We start from the raw sequence: 14,808 nt of genomic DNA, 5'->3' as shown, positions 1-14,808 counted from the left end.
CTCCCCTCTGTCAGTGCGCCCCAGGGTGGCTGTGGTTACAATGTAGCTTGCCATCACCAGTGTGTGAATGGGTGGCTGACTGGTTGTGTAAAGCGCTTTGGGGTCCTAGTAAAAGCGCTATACAAATACAGGCCATTTACCATTCTCTCCTGTTCATTTTACTATTGAGTTCAACATGGTTTCTGGGGTCTGAAAAAATCCTGTCAGATGTTTTTCGAAACCTAGAAACTGCTGTTTCCTTTCTTCACTCAGGTTTTTTTAGTTGCTACGTTACACAGTCCTGCTAGGGCTGCATCCCCTCTGATAACAAAATTTGAGTTTTTGCTCTGGGGTGAAATATGATCTCTTTGTGCTGAGTTAATTCTTCTTCACTTTTGTTCCCTCTTACTTACTTTTCCTTTCTCTGCTTGTCTTCTTTTACTATTCTTTTCCATCGGAAGGAATGTATGAATCCCTGCTGCAATGCCACCACCTGCACTCTGAAAGGAGATGCTGTTTGTGCACATGGACAGTGCTGCCAGGACTGTCAGGTAATATGTGTTATAGTATTTCAGTACAAAGTATTTTTACAGACATCTTACAAAAACGTTATTTTCTCTGATTAACTTGATTTGACATCCTTTAATCCGATGTAGTAGAAATGTATTTTTTGGCGTAATTCACATTTCTCTGGGCTTCACTGTGGGTCTTTGTCTTTGTTGTCGTGTAGCTGAAGCCATCAGGCACACTGTGCCGTGAATCCAGCAACTCTTGTGATCTGCCTGAGTTTTGCACCGGTACCAGTCCTCACTGTCCCTCCAACGTCTACCTTCATGATGGCCATGGCTGCCACAATGTGGACGGCTACTGTTATAATGGCATTTGTCAGACTCATGAACAGCAGTGCATAACACTGTGGGGTCACGGTACGTGAAAAATCCCCCTTGCTGCATCACACTCAACAGTTCAACAATTGTTGCGATTTTTTTTCTTTTTATGTGTTTAACGCATCTTGCAGGAGCCAAGCCAGCTCCAGGCATCTGCTTTGAAAGGGTCAACTCAGCAGGAGACCCTTATGGCAACTGTGGCAAGGACACAAAAGGCTCCTTTGCCAAATGTGAAGTGCGGTAAGTCCTGATGTCGCCATAGAAACTAGTGAATGTATTCAATAGCATGTGATTTATGGAATGCAGTTAGGAACATAAAGCATATTGTACCTATTTCATAAAAAATGCATATACCTCATTGAAATAGGAGCACTTTTTCAATGCTAGGCACCACTCTGTGTGACTGAATGAGGCTGACACAGTTTTCTCAGTAGTTAAGAAAAATAAAGCAAAAATGCCAGATTGGTGTCTCAGTTTTATGAAGCTTTTTCCCCCCAAGTAGCTGATCCATTAGATGATAGAAAATAATCATTAGTTGGAGTCCTAATTGAGGGTTGCAGAGTCATTTGATGTAATGCAACAAGTTCTGTCTCTAAAATCTCAGTTGTGATCTGGAAACGGCGTAAACGAGCTGCCTGTTCTTCAGTTTCTTTAATTGGACAGAAGGAGAAAGATGAAAATGAAAATAAAGCTCCTCGTATCCACAAAACAGTGACATGTAATTTAATTATTATATTGTTATTCCCCGTGGTGTTTGTTTACAGAGATGCAAAATGTGGCAAAATCCAGTGTCAAGGAGGAGCTAATCGCCCAGTAATTGGCACCAACGCTGTTTCAATTGAAACCAACATACCCCTTCAGGAAGGGGGAAGAATACTGTGCCGAGGTACGCATGTCTACTTGGGTGATGACATGCCTGATCCTGGCTTGGTCCTGACAGGAACCAAGTGTGGAGATGAAATGGTGAGAGCTAAGGCTTGTGCTTTCAGTCTCATTACATTTATCAGTTATGGTTAAGTAGATGTTGCTATTTCTATGAGCAGTTCATGAAAGATGCCTATTGTGCTTTTCATATCTTCTATCATATATACTGTTACAACAATGGATCTTCATGTTTAATAATGAGGTCAGCATATGTGCAGATAATCCCTATGGGCCAACATTTCAGACTTCTGAAGGCTCTAAAAGATTAGTTTCAGACAGGTTGTCTACTCTCATCTCAAGGGCACAGCACTCCCACCTACCTGCTGTTCAGACCTTCTGTTTGTGAGGACCAGTCAATCAGAAGAATGTAGCCTATATAAAGGGGGAAACGAGCTAAAATGGCTTGCTTTATCCAGTGAAAGAACCGGTAGATCTTTTAATGAACAGTTATAAATGAAAGAGAGGGTGATTTTCTTTTATATTAAACATCATCATTGTAATCAAGGAATGAAATAACATCAAATCAAACCACTGAATGTGAAAAACGGTTGGTCCACTGTCCTAAAAATGTATGCGTTAAGGTACATACCAAAAAAGGAAAAGGAGAAGTGCTTATTAACTTCCAGTCAGGGTGGAGAACTCCATCCAACATAAACATGCTGTGAAAAAAGCACAAAAGACATACATGGAAAACGGTTACCAAAATAAAACAGGAAGTGGCTTGTAGTAAAACACAGGAAGCACACTGAATCTGCGTCCCAATTCTTTGGATGTATAATTCGGAAGAGTGCCTAGATAGGTTGCAGTCCCTGATTTGGGTTGTAACTACAGACAGAGACAAAAACAGAGAAAACGTGGTTCAAAATCATAACAACAAAAACAAATATGAAAGTAATAGCACCAATGCTAATCTGTAAGTCGATATAAACACAAAACTTATTGCTGACAAATAAGAGTGGAGAAGGGGTGGAGTGAAAGGCCATGACTAAGATGTTTTGAGGAGTTCTTTAAGCCGTGTCCTTTTGTCATTTCAGACTTGCACTGGCTCAGACTCTTAACTGACTTAACATTATTCAGTCTATTTGGCATCTCCTAGTGTTCATCAATCTAGCCATTGGTCATTTCGCTGATACAGTTAGTCCATTTAGTCTAATTTAGCTCTCTATGAGCCTCGACTCTTAAGGAGGATCTACCCTCCGCCCTCATCTGCAAAGGCATTACATTCTGTGCCCGCTGCTGCCAAGCTCATCTTCACATTCTGCTGTGCTATACTCTCTTTGTGTCTGGTGCCTTTAAGGAGACATATAATACATTTCTGATACATTCCCGTCAGTGGTGACATCGTTTTATTTCATGCTATACTGATTTACCGCTGAAGTGCCTGTCAGAAGCAAATTAAAAGAAAGGGCATAGCGCCTCTATCTGTTTTTACCTTAAAAATGAAAGGGTTTGGAAATTTACTGACATTGTTTTTGAGCTCACACTGTTGATTTTTCGTGTCGTTTTCTGCTTCAGATGTGTTTGAATCGTCAGTGCCAGAACGTCAGTGTTTTCGGTGTGCACGATTGTTCGGCCAAGTGCAGCGGTCGAGGGGTGAGTACAGTACGTTTCATCCTGTTTCGCTGTTTGAAAAAAAACGATGTGATAGTTGTCAATCCTAAAACAAACCGTATTCCGCCTTCACATCGGCTCGTTTGGGCTGTAATGTGTTCAGAATGCCCAGTACACACTGGCTAGAGAGCCATTACACTGCCTTGCAATCAATCACTCTGAATGCTGAAAGGTTCAATCAATTAGACATAATGATTTCATTTCTGTTCTGCGTAAAGGGTCATTCATCATACCATCAGGCAGTCTTCCTTGTCCCGAAAAATCTGTTGAAATCTGAAGGCCCGGCTTTGTTTGGCCAAACCCTCGGAGCAATGACACACAGTCTGACTTTGAGCTGGGGAAAATAGAGATTAGATTTTTCTTAAATGCCACCCATCAAATGTCTACGGGTGGTCCTGTTAGAGATGAAATGTATGGCTTTGTAGTATTAAATTTCCTGGTGAAGCCCAGAGGCTTTGGCTGTGACTGTGACTGTTTAAGTTGCTCTTTCATCAAACGTATACAGACGAAAGAATTGCGACTGTCTGTTAAAGTGAAACGTGTCCGGGTGTTATACAGCGATATTTGTTTGTGTAGCGCCATAAGACATGTCTATGAAATTTTAAGGAATGTTTTACTTGCTGAAATAAAAAGAGACAGGGCACCTCTGCATGTACAGATTAGATCAAGATGTTGCCTTGGAGAGAGGCCCTCACCTGTTCCATATTACTCAGATAGGGAATCCTCTTAGACTTTACCATTCCTGCACGACAGGAAGAGGGAGAGAGAGATTATAAAAATGTGGTTTAAGAGAAAGGGTCTGCTCTGAATTTTATACCAGACATTTTTGCTACGCGGAGCCTAGCAGGGCTGGCTGTTGGTCGATTCTGTCTGCTTCATGCGGCACATAAAGAATGGAAATGATTTTATCATCTGTTCATTCATCAGTTTTCGACTGCTTATTTGGGTCATGGGTGTAGGAGGGCATCGGTTTTAGCAGATCTGCCCAGACTTCCCTCTGCCTGGCCATTACCTGCAGTTCTTTCAGTAGGCATTGCCAAGCCAGCAGAGAGATGTAATCTCTCCAGTGTGTCCCGAATCTCCACGAAACACTTCACCTAGGAGATGTCTAGAAGGCATCTTAGATAAATGCCCAGACCTCTTCAGCTGGGTAATTTTAATGCAGAGGAACAGCAGTTCTACTTTGAGCCCCTCCCGAACGACTGAGCTCCTTACCCTATCTCTTAAGGGCGAGCTCAGACACCCTTCAGAGGAAGCTTATTTCTGCCACTTTATATCTCAAGCAAAAATCCCACATTTACTTATTCTATCGTATTAAATTTGAGAAATTGTTACTTGGCTGTAAAGTAAATGAAAATTTACTACTTCTTTTTTCGGCAACTCAATTTCTAATTTCTGAGATTTTTTTTTTAACATTGAGAAATTTACTATGATATTGTATTGAATCACTCTGCATCCCTTTGCATAAACATAACTCATTTGTAACCTATTAAATTTAAGCAGCATAATAAATGTATGGAGTGTAAAAGGTGTTAAAAATAGGGGGGCGCTTGGTCTCATATAATAGTTAACTGTCCTTTTAATATACTGTAGGTGTGCAATAACAACAAGAACTGTCACTGTGAGGCTCACTGGGCGCCTCCCTTCTGTGACAAGGCAGGTTTCGGTGGGAGTGTGGACAGTGGTCCGATCAGGCAAGCAGGTAAGTCAGTAGCTGTTACACCACAGGAGTGATTTATTGCATTTCAGGTCATTAAATTTAAAGGTTTTCAGAGTGTCATTTTTCAGCATTTTTACCATAATATACAATAAATTGTGGACTTATGTTTAGACACAAACTCCATGTGAGAAATCCTGAAATTCTGAAGTAATAATGGAATAAACTTGGAGAATACTCCCAAAACTTTTGTGTGTGTTTCTGAGCAGACAATGGGAATCTGACAGTGGGCATTCTGGTAGCTCTACTCGTCGTCCTGGGTGCCGGTCTGACCATGTGCATCAAGAGAAAAACTCTACTGAGACTTCTATTTACAAGCAAAAAAAATCCAATAGAGAAGATCAGGTGTGTTTTCAGCCCGTAATAGTGGAATGATTTCTAGATATAATGCATCTTTTTTGTAACAGATCAAGGTCCGTAAATGAAAACAACAGGTGCCATTGAGCGGGGGAGTCTTTATGATTGGTCACACTGTGAATCCAATTACAGTGGTGAATTTACTTTTGATTGCACAGTTTAAATTATATTACTATTGTAACTGGTGTATGATTAATATAATAAAGTATTTAATTACAGATATATAATTTCTTCTTTATATTACAGATCAGTAAGCGCCGCAATCAGTGGACCAACAGCTCCTAACCAGCCTCCATCAGCAAGCTTAACCTCTCCATCCCGACCGGCACCGCCTCTGCCTCACAGTGCCACCATCTTCAAGGTCACTAGATTGCACACATCTGCTTTTGACCGGCCGATCGCATACACACCAATAGATGTGGCTCTGACAAATGGAGGATCGGCAATAGATTATCCTTGCTGTTTTATTTTTCCTGGAATGCCGCAGCTGTTTCGACAGCGCACATCATTCTCAACTAGATTGACGTGCTGTTTTCACACAAATGGCAGCTCATTCAAATCCAATTAAATCATCCTTTTCCATATGGACTTGTAGAGGAGGTTGTGATAATGGAGTCTGTGGCGAGCAGCATGTTCAGGCACTCTAATACATTTCATGTCATTAACAGCTGTCTGTTAAGAGAGAAACTGATTCATCTGCACATGAAGAATGTTGATGCAGCTGCTTAGTTGACTTCTAAAGCCATCTTGTTGCTCGTAATTGCAAGGCAGAAACCGCATTTTGCTGTACTTGTGTGCCTACATCGCTGTATGCCTTTACCTCCCCCCACATTATTGCCCTGACTTAGTTTGTAATGGGAAGTGACCCGTGATCGATCAAGTTAGGGGCTGCTGAAGGATAAGAGAAACTGTGTCAGAAGAGCCTTTTGTGTTGCAGGGTGGCACACAAGTGGAGTAAGCTGTTGTGCATTACCATGAGATTGGTGTTTTCAGTTAGTGGCATGTGGTTTTCATTTGGGGTCAACGGTAAAAAGAGAGAGGATGTAAGGCTGTTTGATGTAGGCACAGAGCAGGTGAGGTCATTTTCCAGTTGTTGGGAGCTGCATTAAACTGCCGCCTGAATGCATGTTTGCCTGCCTTTGTAAGTCTTATATTGTGTTTAAGCTGTGCACATCTGGACAGGTTTAAATATCAAGCAAGACTCATATTTTGGCTCTTTAGCTGTGTTCATCTTTTAAGAAGCCCAAGCGAGTGCTCATGGGATAGTCGTGGTCTTTTCCCTTTACGAAGTCACCTGATGTCAACTCGGGGGAATAGAGAGCAACTAAGTGGGAGTGTTTGATTTATGTATCTTTGAAAGCATCAGGAAGGACAGCAGAGGAAGAGGAGGAGATTATCATGATTGTTTCTGATAGGAAGCAGACGGTTTCTCTTCTGACAAACTCTTTCAACTTTAATCTCTCTGTAGCCTCCTCACCGAGGGCCAGAGGCGGGGCTCCCACCGGCCCCCTTCCCTCCCCACAGCCTGCATAGACTGCCCCAGTGCCCTCCAGTTCACCTTAGCCACCCAGTCCCTCTTTCCCTTACCGTGTCCCTCTCCCCTGGCCCTGGGCAACCGAGACCCCCAGTCCCTCCTCCTCACCGAGCCCCTCCACCTCACATCCACGTCGCACCCAGAGGGGCGTCATTTCACAGTGCATCACATCACAACTCTTGCAGGATGGTCATGGTGAGTGAATTTCCTGTTTCCTCAGTTGGAAACATTTTATTCGATGATGTTACTTACTGTAATTTCGCCACCGCTGTGTCTGGGGAGCTTTTACTCGCTACCCAGGCCTGTAATACCCAACCGGGGAAATGATGATGTTCGATGCACTTTCAAATTGCTGTTTTTTGATGTCAACTGTTTTCATGGTTCTTTCGTGTGCTATAAAAGCAGAGGCATGTTGACAGTTATGCACAGTCACATAAAATAACGAGGTTAGCCCAGGAGCTAGCGCCATCCAAGCAAAGCTTGAGCTCTACAACAAAAACCACAACATAAATAATAAAAATGGAGCCAGACTCACAGGAGGGGAGCGTGTGAGGGCAGCAACTGCAAGGAGCAAGTATGTACAAATATCACAGGGTGGCAAACTTATTGCCACTGTTATTGCATGGGCTTTAGTTATAGCATTGCAGGGTTTCAAAACTGAGAGGAACAGAAAGCCAAATAGTAATTCTTATTTGACTTTAAACTGATTTGATTTGTACTCTTGGAGGTACTCAAGCCCAAAGAGACAGAAGTAAAAAGAGCCAATCTAAATGATTTGAGTGTTTGAGTGTTGTTAAAAAGACAGAAACTGATTGGAGATCATTGGTGCACGATTCTTTCAGGCTCAGATGAACAAGGTTGGATCTCAGACAAAAATTGTCGGCATTCATTTCCAGCCTTGGCTGCTTTTATGTTTCGGTTCTGTAACATTGAATATTATCGAAAACGTTTGCAAATGTCACCTTTGCCTGTGGAAAAAGCATAAAGGTCATCCATTGTTACTAATTGATCAAGAAAACTGAACATAATTGAACCCCAGCGACCCCAGGAATACTGCCGAATTTCTTTTTTTGCATTAAATATCTATAATGTATTTATGTTGAAAATACCATATACATAAAAAACAAATAACAACGTGAGAAAACAAAGATTTAATCATATAACAAATGTCTTCCAGGTGACAGTTACAATAGGTGACAAATGCTGTGTATTGCACAAGATGCCAGAAAAAGCACACAGAGACACAAAGCACAATACAGCGTGCATGATAACATCTTCTAAAAAGCAGATTGATAATATACAGTATTGACTGCTGGAGAATTTTTAAAAAGCACCCGTCGATTTCATAAAAGCTCATACACCTGTTCAAAATGTGGCGTACAGAAGCTCTTGGCTGTTTTTACTTTAAGAAGTAGGCCCTCTCAGCTGCTCCTATTAAATGGCAAAGTGATTCCTGTTGGCAGCAGGCTTCATCAACTGTATCTTTAGCAGCTGTTTGGCAGCTCTAGGATGTTAACAAAGAACATAAGTCATGAGTGAAATCTCTCTGCTGCGGGCTTTGAAGCACTGTTAAATGTGAGAGCTCCACCTGAGGAAATGAGCGGGGTTTTAGACAGACTGTTTTGTGGGTGTGTGAGGTCTGAGGTTCATCCCTGTTGATCCTTTCTCTCTGTGGTGTTTGTGGAAACGTCTCCTTAGCCCAGGAGAAGAGTAGGGAATGAATCATGATCTCTGTATTTTATTAAAGAAGATTTAAACAGCATGATAGTTTTCCTGTTATTCGTTGGTTAGAGAAGACAGCGTCTGCGCCTCAAAGAGAAGCTCAAAGAAAAGCAGGCATTGGCTATAATTATCTGACTGTTAGTGCCACCTGGTGGTGAGTTTCCATCATTATTTAAAAGTGTCTGTCCTTTAATAGGAATTGGAGAAGCCCAGTCCTCCTCAGAAACCTCTACCTGCTGATCCAAGGGGGTCTCGACTGGTGCGAAGTCCCTCTGTTCAGCAGAGCCAAACCGCAGGCCAAGGACCTCCTAGTGTCTGTGGCCCTGTGCCTGCCGTGCCCAGACCTCCACGTCCTATCCCACACCTCAACAGGTGGGTTCAAACCTTACCTAGATATATTTAACTCGCTGAAACATTTTTTTTTACTTTTTTTTTTCCACTTTTCTCTTCCTCTAGGCCGAGTCCCAAGCACCCCCCAACACTACCAAAGCCTTGCATTATTGCCAACGTCAAATACAGCAGCTGAGATTTTGGCCAGAAGGGACATTGTTATGATAAGACTGAAAAGATTTGCACTATGAAAACTCTGAAAAACCTTAAAAAGGTGGTGGCTTCTCTGAGTTTTGAATCAGGAGACCTGCCGTGTCCCTTTTGGTGCTCTGTCTCTGAATGGTGCTACGAGTCTGAGCTCAGGTACATGTAAAGTATTTATATTCAGTATTTATTGCCACGCAGTGCACTGTGCCAGACACTTTTAAGACATGGTAGCAACTTTGAATTTTGAATTACTTGTTTTCGTTTCGCGCCTTCACATCAGCCAACATTTATGAAGGAGAGCGATCTGTGAAATTGTGCCAACGGAGACGCTTTTGTGGAATGTGTTTAAATGAAGGGAACCCATTACATTGTGGTTTTGTTTTGCGTCATAAGTGAAGAATTTCAAAAGAGTTGTGCAATGATAGATGGGAGCATCAAACAACATTTGTAGTATTTTTTTTTTTAATCCACTGGGGTTTTCTTGAAGGGTAACGCTCTGCGTAGCAACTTTGGGCCATCTGACAAGGCTTGAAACAACTGCAGCAAAGGAGATTGTGATATTAATACAACAGATCTTTGATGCGTTCTGCAATCAAGAAGACGGGTCGTTTCTTGGCTCAAAAATGAAATCCAGGCCTGTTCCTTTTTCTTCGTCATTTTTATCACGGAAAGGTAACACATTCAACTGTGAAATGTCACTGATTTGCCATTTCCTTTTCATTTGCAAGGCCCAATATGCACTCTTGAGGGATCCGGGTACAGAGATCTAAAATGAGCCAAGATCAAGAAAGTATCCCTCAGAAAGAGTAAACCTATCTGAAATATTTGCTTTGCTAAAGGTCATGTGTGTTTTTAATTTTTTTTTCCCCTTCTATGCTTGCTGCACCAAGGACTAGATTAAATCATGGAATCACTGATGACTTGCTTAAAGGTGTTCCTCGCATGTAAACAGCCAAAGTCTGGCTGCGGTGTTCATATGTGCATTTTAAGTCATGTTTTTATCTAACTGGAAAGGACAGTTTTACTTGATAAGAAAACATTTTTAGATTTCATTCTGCCACAGAAATGATGTTTAATGGTTACTCAGTATATGCTGACTCACTCAAGTGTTCATTTTTTAGTTTTCCTTTTTTTTTTTTTTTTTTTTTTTTTTTAAACATTTCTACTTTACATATTTTAGATAATCTTTTAAAAAATGAACACTGTTTTATCATTTTGGTTTACTTAATGTTTTTGCTGGATTGCAGTGCATCATATATAAATACATATATACATCCACAATGAGCAACATTTCCTTTGAGCACCGCTGTTGTTCACAAATATGTCTGCTAAAAACTGATATGGATAGAATTTTGTTACTTTTGATACTCTTTATAATAATGCACTAGTTTTACATGCATTGTTTTATTTACTTTGCTTTTTCAATGCTGTCTGTCTATGCCTAATAGAGACCTGTTTGTATGTTACATTGTATGTTCTTTGTATGTTGCGTTACAGGTGAGCACATTTTTTTCATGGAGAATTTTTGTTAAGGATTGTTCTTTAAGGCATCATATGTAAAACAAAAACAAAAAAAACACTTAAAGTGTCTGTGTCTGATCATGGTATTTTAAACAATCAGTATTAGTAAACCTGTTTTTTACACTGAAAACATTTGTTATTGACTTTTTATGCTTTTTTTATTACATTTACAGAAACACAGGCGACACTTGAACTCATCAATTAAAGATTCAAAACTGAAAAAAACAATGACATGTTCATTCCACAAGCCTGAGCCAGTGTAAATACAAAAAGATTTCATCCAGCTTCACATTTCAAAACCTCAGTGTCAGAACCCTCTGGCACTTTTTATGCTTAATAAACCAATTTTAAATTACATTTCAAATAATAAACATTATAATAAGGGTGATCTAACATTTTAGAGCAGCATTTATTTTCAGAAAAGTCTAAGGCTTCATACTTGCTGTAAAAGCTAATCTCATTTTAATGCTGTGAGCCTTTTTCTTAAAGCAATTTGACAAGGTCTCCATAGGGGATAGAAATAACACTTAAATCAATAGAACTGCTTACTATCAGGATTCGCTTGCAGTGATGTGGTGGAGTTAAGTGGTTGTGTGTAATTAAAAGGATACTGAAAGGAAACTTTGGGGAGGAAATCTCTTGTTGATAAGAAATTGAGGCCGCGCGCTAACGAAGACAAATGTTTCTGATGAGCTTTTGAAATCAGCCTCAGCCAGCATTTTCTAATTAGTCACATTTTATTTGTCAGTGGGTGAGACGTAGTGTCACCTCAGTGAAGTGTCTAAACATTGGGTTTAAAAGCTTTAAATAATGATCAAAATTACTGACATATCTGTTTTTGGCTGCTCTCAGGAGCTTTAGCTCTATTTTTTACAGATTTGCTGTTTATCAGGAGCTGAAATAGTTTCATTTATTACTCTGATAAAGGTAAGGTGATTTGTAAATGAACGCCAATTATGTAAGAATATAATTGTAACATTAACTAAAGTTAAAAATGGAATTCCAGCTAACATTTAAATATAAAAACAATAATAATCATCTATATACAGCCTGCTGACTACTGCTGAAATTCTAATACACTTTAATGAGCTTGTACCTTTCAACGTTACATGAAAAGATATTTTTAGAGATATTGTTACTGGTGGCAACAACGACACCATAAGTGTCCTCACTGCTTTACACGTGATTTCATGATAATATGCAGGCGATTATGACAGTCTCTCGGACGTGCTTATTGGTGCATGTGAAGCTCTACGCAAATCAAAACACGTGTGAAACCACGCTGAGATGAAATTACGCACCGATGGACATTGCGCGCACCAAGCTCCAAAGTGGACAGCTGCGAACTTTGAACAGCTTTAAGTAAAACATTAAAAACAAAAGCCTTAGCAAAAGGATTCTCTCACCTTGTACTCCGTCCAAATACGCGAACATAGCGTGGGATTTGTGTTTTTTTAAACGCCAGATGGAAAGGCACGCAGTCTGTTTTTCTATGCTTCCGTTTTGAGAAGAATGGACCTGTAGTTGGAGTGGAAGAAGAAAACTTAATGCGCACTAGTCCTGATAAACCCGTATGTCATGTGGGAGGAAAATAATTTGGCAGAGCCGAACGTTTGTCCTGACCGTGAAGAAAGTCCCGCAGAAGACACTTTTGGATTTGGAGATGATCTGGAGTTAAATCAGTTCGATGGATTGCCCTTTTCCTCGCGTTACTACAAGTTACTGAAGGAGAGGAAAACTCTGAGTGTGTGGAAGGTCAGATGTCAGTTTGAGGATGCTCTTGCAAACAACCAGCTGGTTATTGTGTCCGGGGCAGCAAAGACTGGCAGGAGTACACAGGTAAGAGTGTAGTCAGTGTTATTATTATTTTAGTAAGGAAATTTTTACATTCAACTTATGAACCTGGACTTATGTACAGGATGAATGTGGAGCTTCATAATAATGGGGCGTTTACCAGAGCATAACCTACATTGTATAAATTACACATGCTTAATAGAATAGAATAGCCTTTATTGTCATTGTACAGAGTACAACGAAATTGGAGTGCCACTCCCTTGGTGCAAGATTCAATAATAAATATAAATGTAAAATATAAAAAGTACAATAAAACAATCGCAAAGTATTCAAACAATAGTAAGTAAGATATATTGTTTGAATAATCCAATGCTCCCTGCGATTCGATATATTTAGGACTACCGTTTGTCACTCAGTGTTGCCCTGCTTGTGTGAACAGAAGCTGCCCAGCTCAGCAGATGATGTTGTGTCACTGTGAAGCTGTGTAAACTCCTGCCTGCCTGACCATCAGTCTGCACAAAGGCTCCAGCAGGGGTGTTAGGGGACCTCCAGCTGCTAAGCCCTGATCCGCTGGAGCCGACACATGCTGCCAAAGCAGTTTTGCATTATGAGCGATAATAGCATAGGATATCTCCTGTCACAGTTTGTTTTGCTGTGTGCTCAAACAAAAGCTGTTGGGATAATCTGAAAAGGACTCTTGTGAGTGAGAAAAAACAGCTGATGTGGTAGAAAACATTCTCTTGTTTAATATTTGAGGTAGTACTGATGTCCTGAATCATATTTTACTATAAAGACTTTTTAAGCATTTATCAATGATCTTCTTTCAGATCCCTCAGTGGTGTGCAGAGTTCTGTCTGTCTGCCCAGTATCAGCATGGTATGGTTGTGTGCACTCAGACCGACAAACAGCGGGCTGTAGATCTGGCCTTGCGTGTCGCTGATGAAATGGACGTCAACATAGGCCATGAAGTTGGTTACACCATCCCTCTGGAGACCTGCTGCTCCTCTGACACTGTTTTGAGGTTTGTTAATGAGCTCTTACTGTGTCTATTTCACTGCCAGCAGTGGACTATCATTTGAATATAATCCACAAATTTCCCCTTTCATTCTTAAATTCTTTCCTTTCCTCTATTCCTTATTAATTGATGGAAGCTCACTGCTGACAAAGGACAGAGCTCATTCTTGATCTAAATAAAGTCGACCAGTTCAAAGGAAATTATGCGCATATCTGTATAGCCTAATATTCAACGACTCTTGTTACGGCGCAGTAACTATTAGTCATTTATTGTCCCAAATGTCAAACAGTCAGTAGTAGAATCCTCCGAAATATTGCAATATTAAACTGGACAAGTGGAGGACAAAAGAGGAAGTGGTAGACCTAAAGATATGTAAATCTTTAAGAAGACCTGCCATAACGCCTGAAAGATGCGTCTGACCCTTAGTCGATACTAAAGGTCAGACGGCAGCCAACATCCAAAGAGGAGCTCTGAATGTCCTTCAAGAAGCCTGGAGAACTGTTTGTGAAGCTAACTTAAAGAAATGACGTGAAAGCTTGACTGAGAGAGTTCAGGGTATGTAGAAGAGTGAAGGTGGTTGCACCAAATATTGACTTTTAACCACATTAGAAATGTACAAACTCTGTTTTTACAGTATCCTATTATCCATTTTCCCAGTAAAATGAGATGTGTATATATAGAGAGAAATGAAAGATGGCTCAGGACTTTTGCACAGTACTGCATCTAATATATCAATGCACACTAAACACTTTTTGCTTTTGAAACTTGTGCTGGGCTTTGCACATGATCTAGTTTTAATCAAGTAAATGTTAGTAATAGAAACGATCATCTCTGAGTGTCATTTCCTACAGTGCCATGTGCAAATGACCCCTATTCTCACTTATTTTATAGAATATGTGCATCATTTTCACAGCATGGTGTAAATTGAAGCGAGCCTTTAATTTCTGAAAGCAGAAGCAGCTGGCGACTAATTGGTGAACGCAGGGGAGGTTTCAGCAGCTAAAGAGCCAGACAATATTTAGGAGTATGACATGGAGAAATGAAAGGGAGCTAAAAGAGGGTAAATACTGGGCTCACCAGTCAGCCAGAGATCCACTTTATATAAAAGATAATATTACTCCAGCTGCTAGATGTTTAAATCAGCAGCAAAAAAATTAAGACTTAAAACTTAAAAGGGTTTTAGCTGTTCCCAAGTGTGTGTGTGTGTTTG

At 40.4% G+C, this 14,808-nt stretch overlaps 2 protein-coding genes across 3 annotated transcripts in view; both read left to right on the top strand.

Annotated features, from left to right (window-relative positions):
• The window catches only part of LOC102314119 (disintegrin and metalloproteinase domain-containing protein 12), a 77,843-nt gene extending 66,924 nt beyond the window's left edge, over positions 1 to 10,919 (top strand). The window contains exons 13-23 of one of the 2 annotated variants that reach the window (XM_005919503.2): positions 441 to 530; positions 710 to 905; positions 998 to 1,106; positions 1,631 to 1,829; positions 3,306 to 3,383; positions 4,995 to 5,103; positions 5,328 to 5,463; positions 5,722 to 5,836; positions 6,944 to 7,204; positions 8,928 to 9,103; positions 9,188 to 10,919. In XM_005919503.2, coding sequence (XP_005919565.1) covers positions 441 to 530; positions 710 to 905; positions 998 to 1,106; positions 1,631 to 1,829; positions 3,306 to 3,383; positions 4,995 to 5,103; positions 5,328 to 5,463; positions 5,722 to 5,836; positions 6,944 to 7,204; positions 8,928 to 9,103; positions 9,188 to 9,257 — 1,539 coding nt within the window. In that variant the 3' untranslated portion in view covers positions 9,258 to 10,919. Of the gene's footprint in view, positions 1 to 440; positions 531 to 709; positions 906 to 997; positions 1,107 to 1,630; positions 1,830 to 3,305; positions 3,384 to 4,994; positions 5,104 to 5,324; positions 5,464 to 5,721; positions 5,837 to 6,943; positions 7,205 to 8,927; positions 9,104 to 9,187 lie in introns of both variants that reach the window. The other variant, XM_042219747.1, reaches the window with a different exon arrangement.
• Positions 10,920 to 11,025: 106 nt separating this feature from the next.
• The window catches only part of dhx32a (DEAH (Asp-Glu-Ala-His) box polypeptide 32a), an 8,699-nt gene continuing 4,916 nt past the window's right edge, over positions 11,026 to 14,808 (top strand). The window contains exons 1-2 of the mRNA XM_014332776.2: positions 11,026 to 12,628; positions 13,411 to 13,604. Of these exons, the coding sequence (XP_014188262.1) occupies positions 12,368 to 12,628; positions 13,411 to 13,604 (455 nt within the window). The 5' untranslated portion in view covers positions 11,026 to 12,367. The remainder of the gene's footprint in view (positions 12,629 to 13,410; positions 13,605 to 14,808) is intronic.

The sequence above is a fragment of the Haplochromis burtoni genome, unplaced genomic scaffold (assembly GCF_018398535.1).
Source record: "Haplochromis burtoni strain Fernald_Lab_line unplaced genomic scaffold, NCSU_Asbu1 Contig_37, whole genome shotgun sequence".
Taxonomy (NCBI): domain Eukaryota; kingdom Metazoa; phylum Chordata; class Actinopteri; order Cichliformes; family Cichlidae; genus Haplochromis; species Haplochromis burtoni.
The sequence above is the reverse complement of the archived record's forward strand: the minus strand, read 5'-3'. Positions and strand labels throughout refer to the sequence as shown.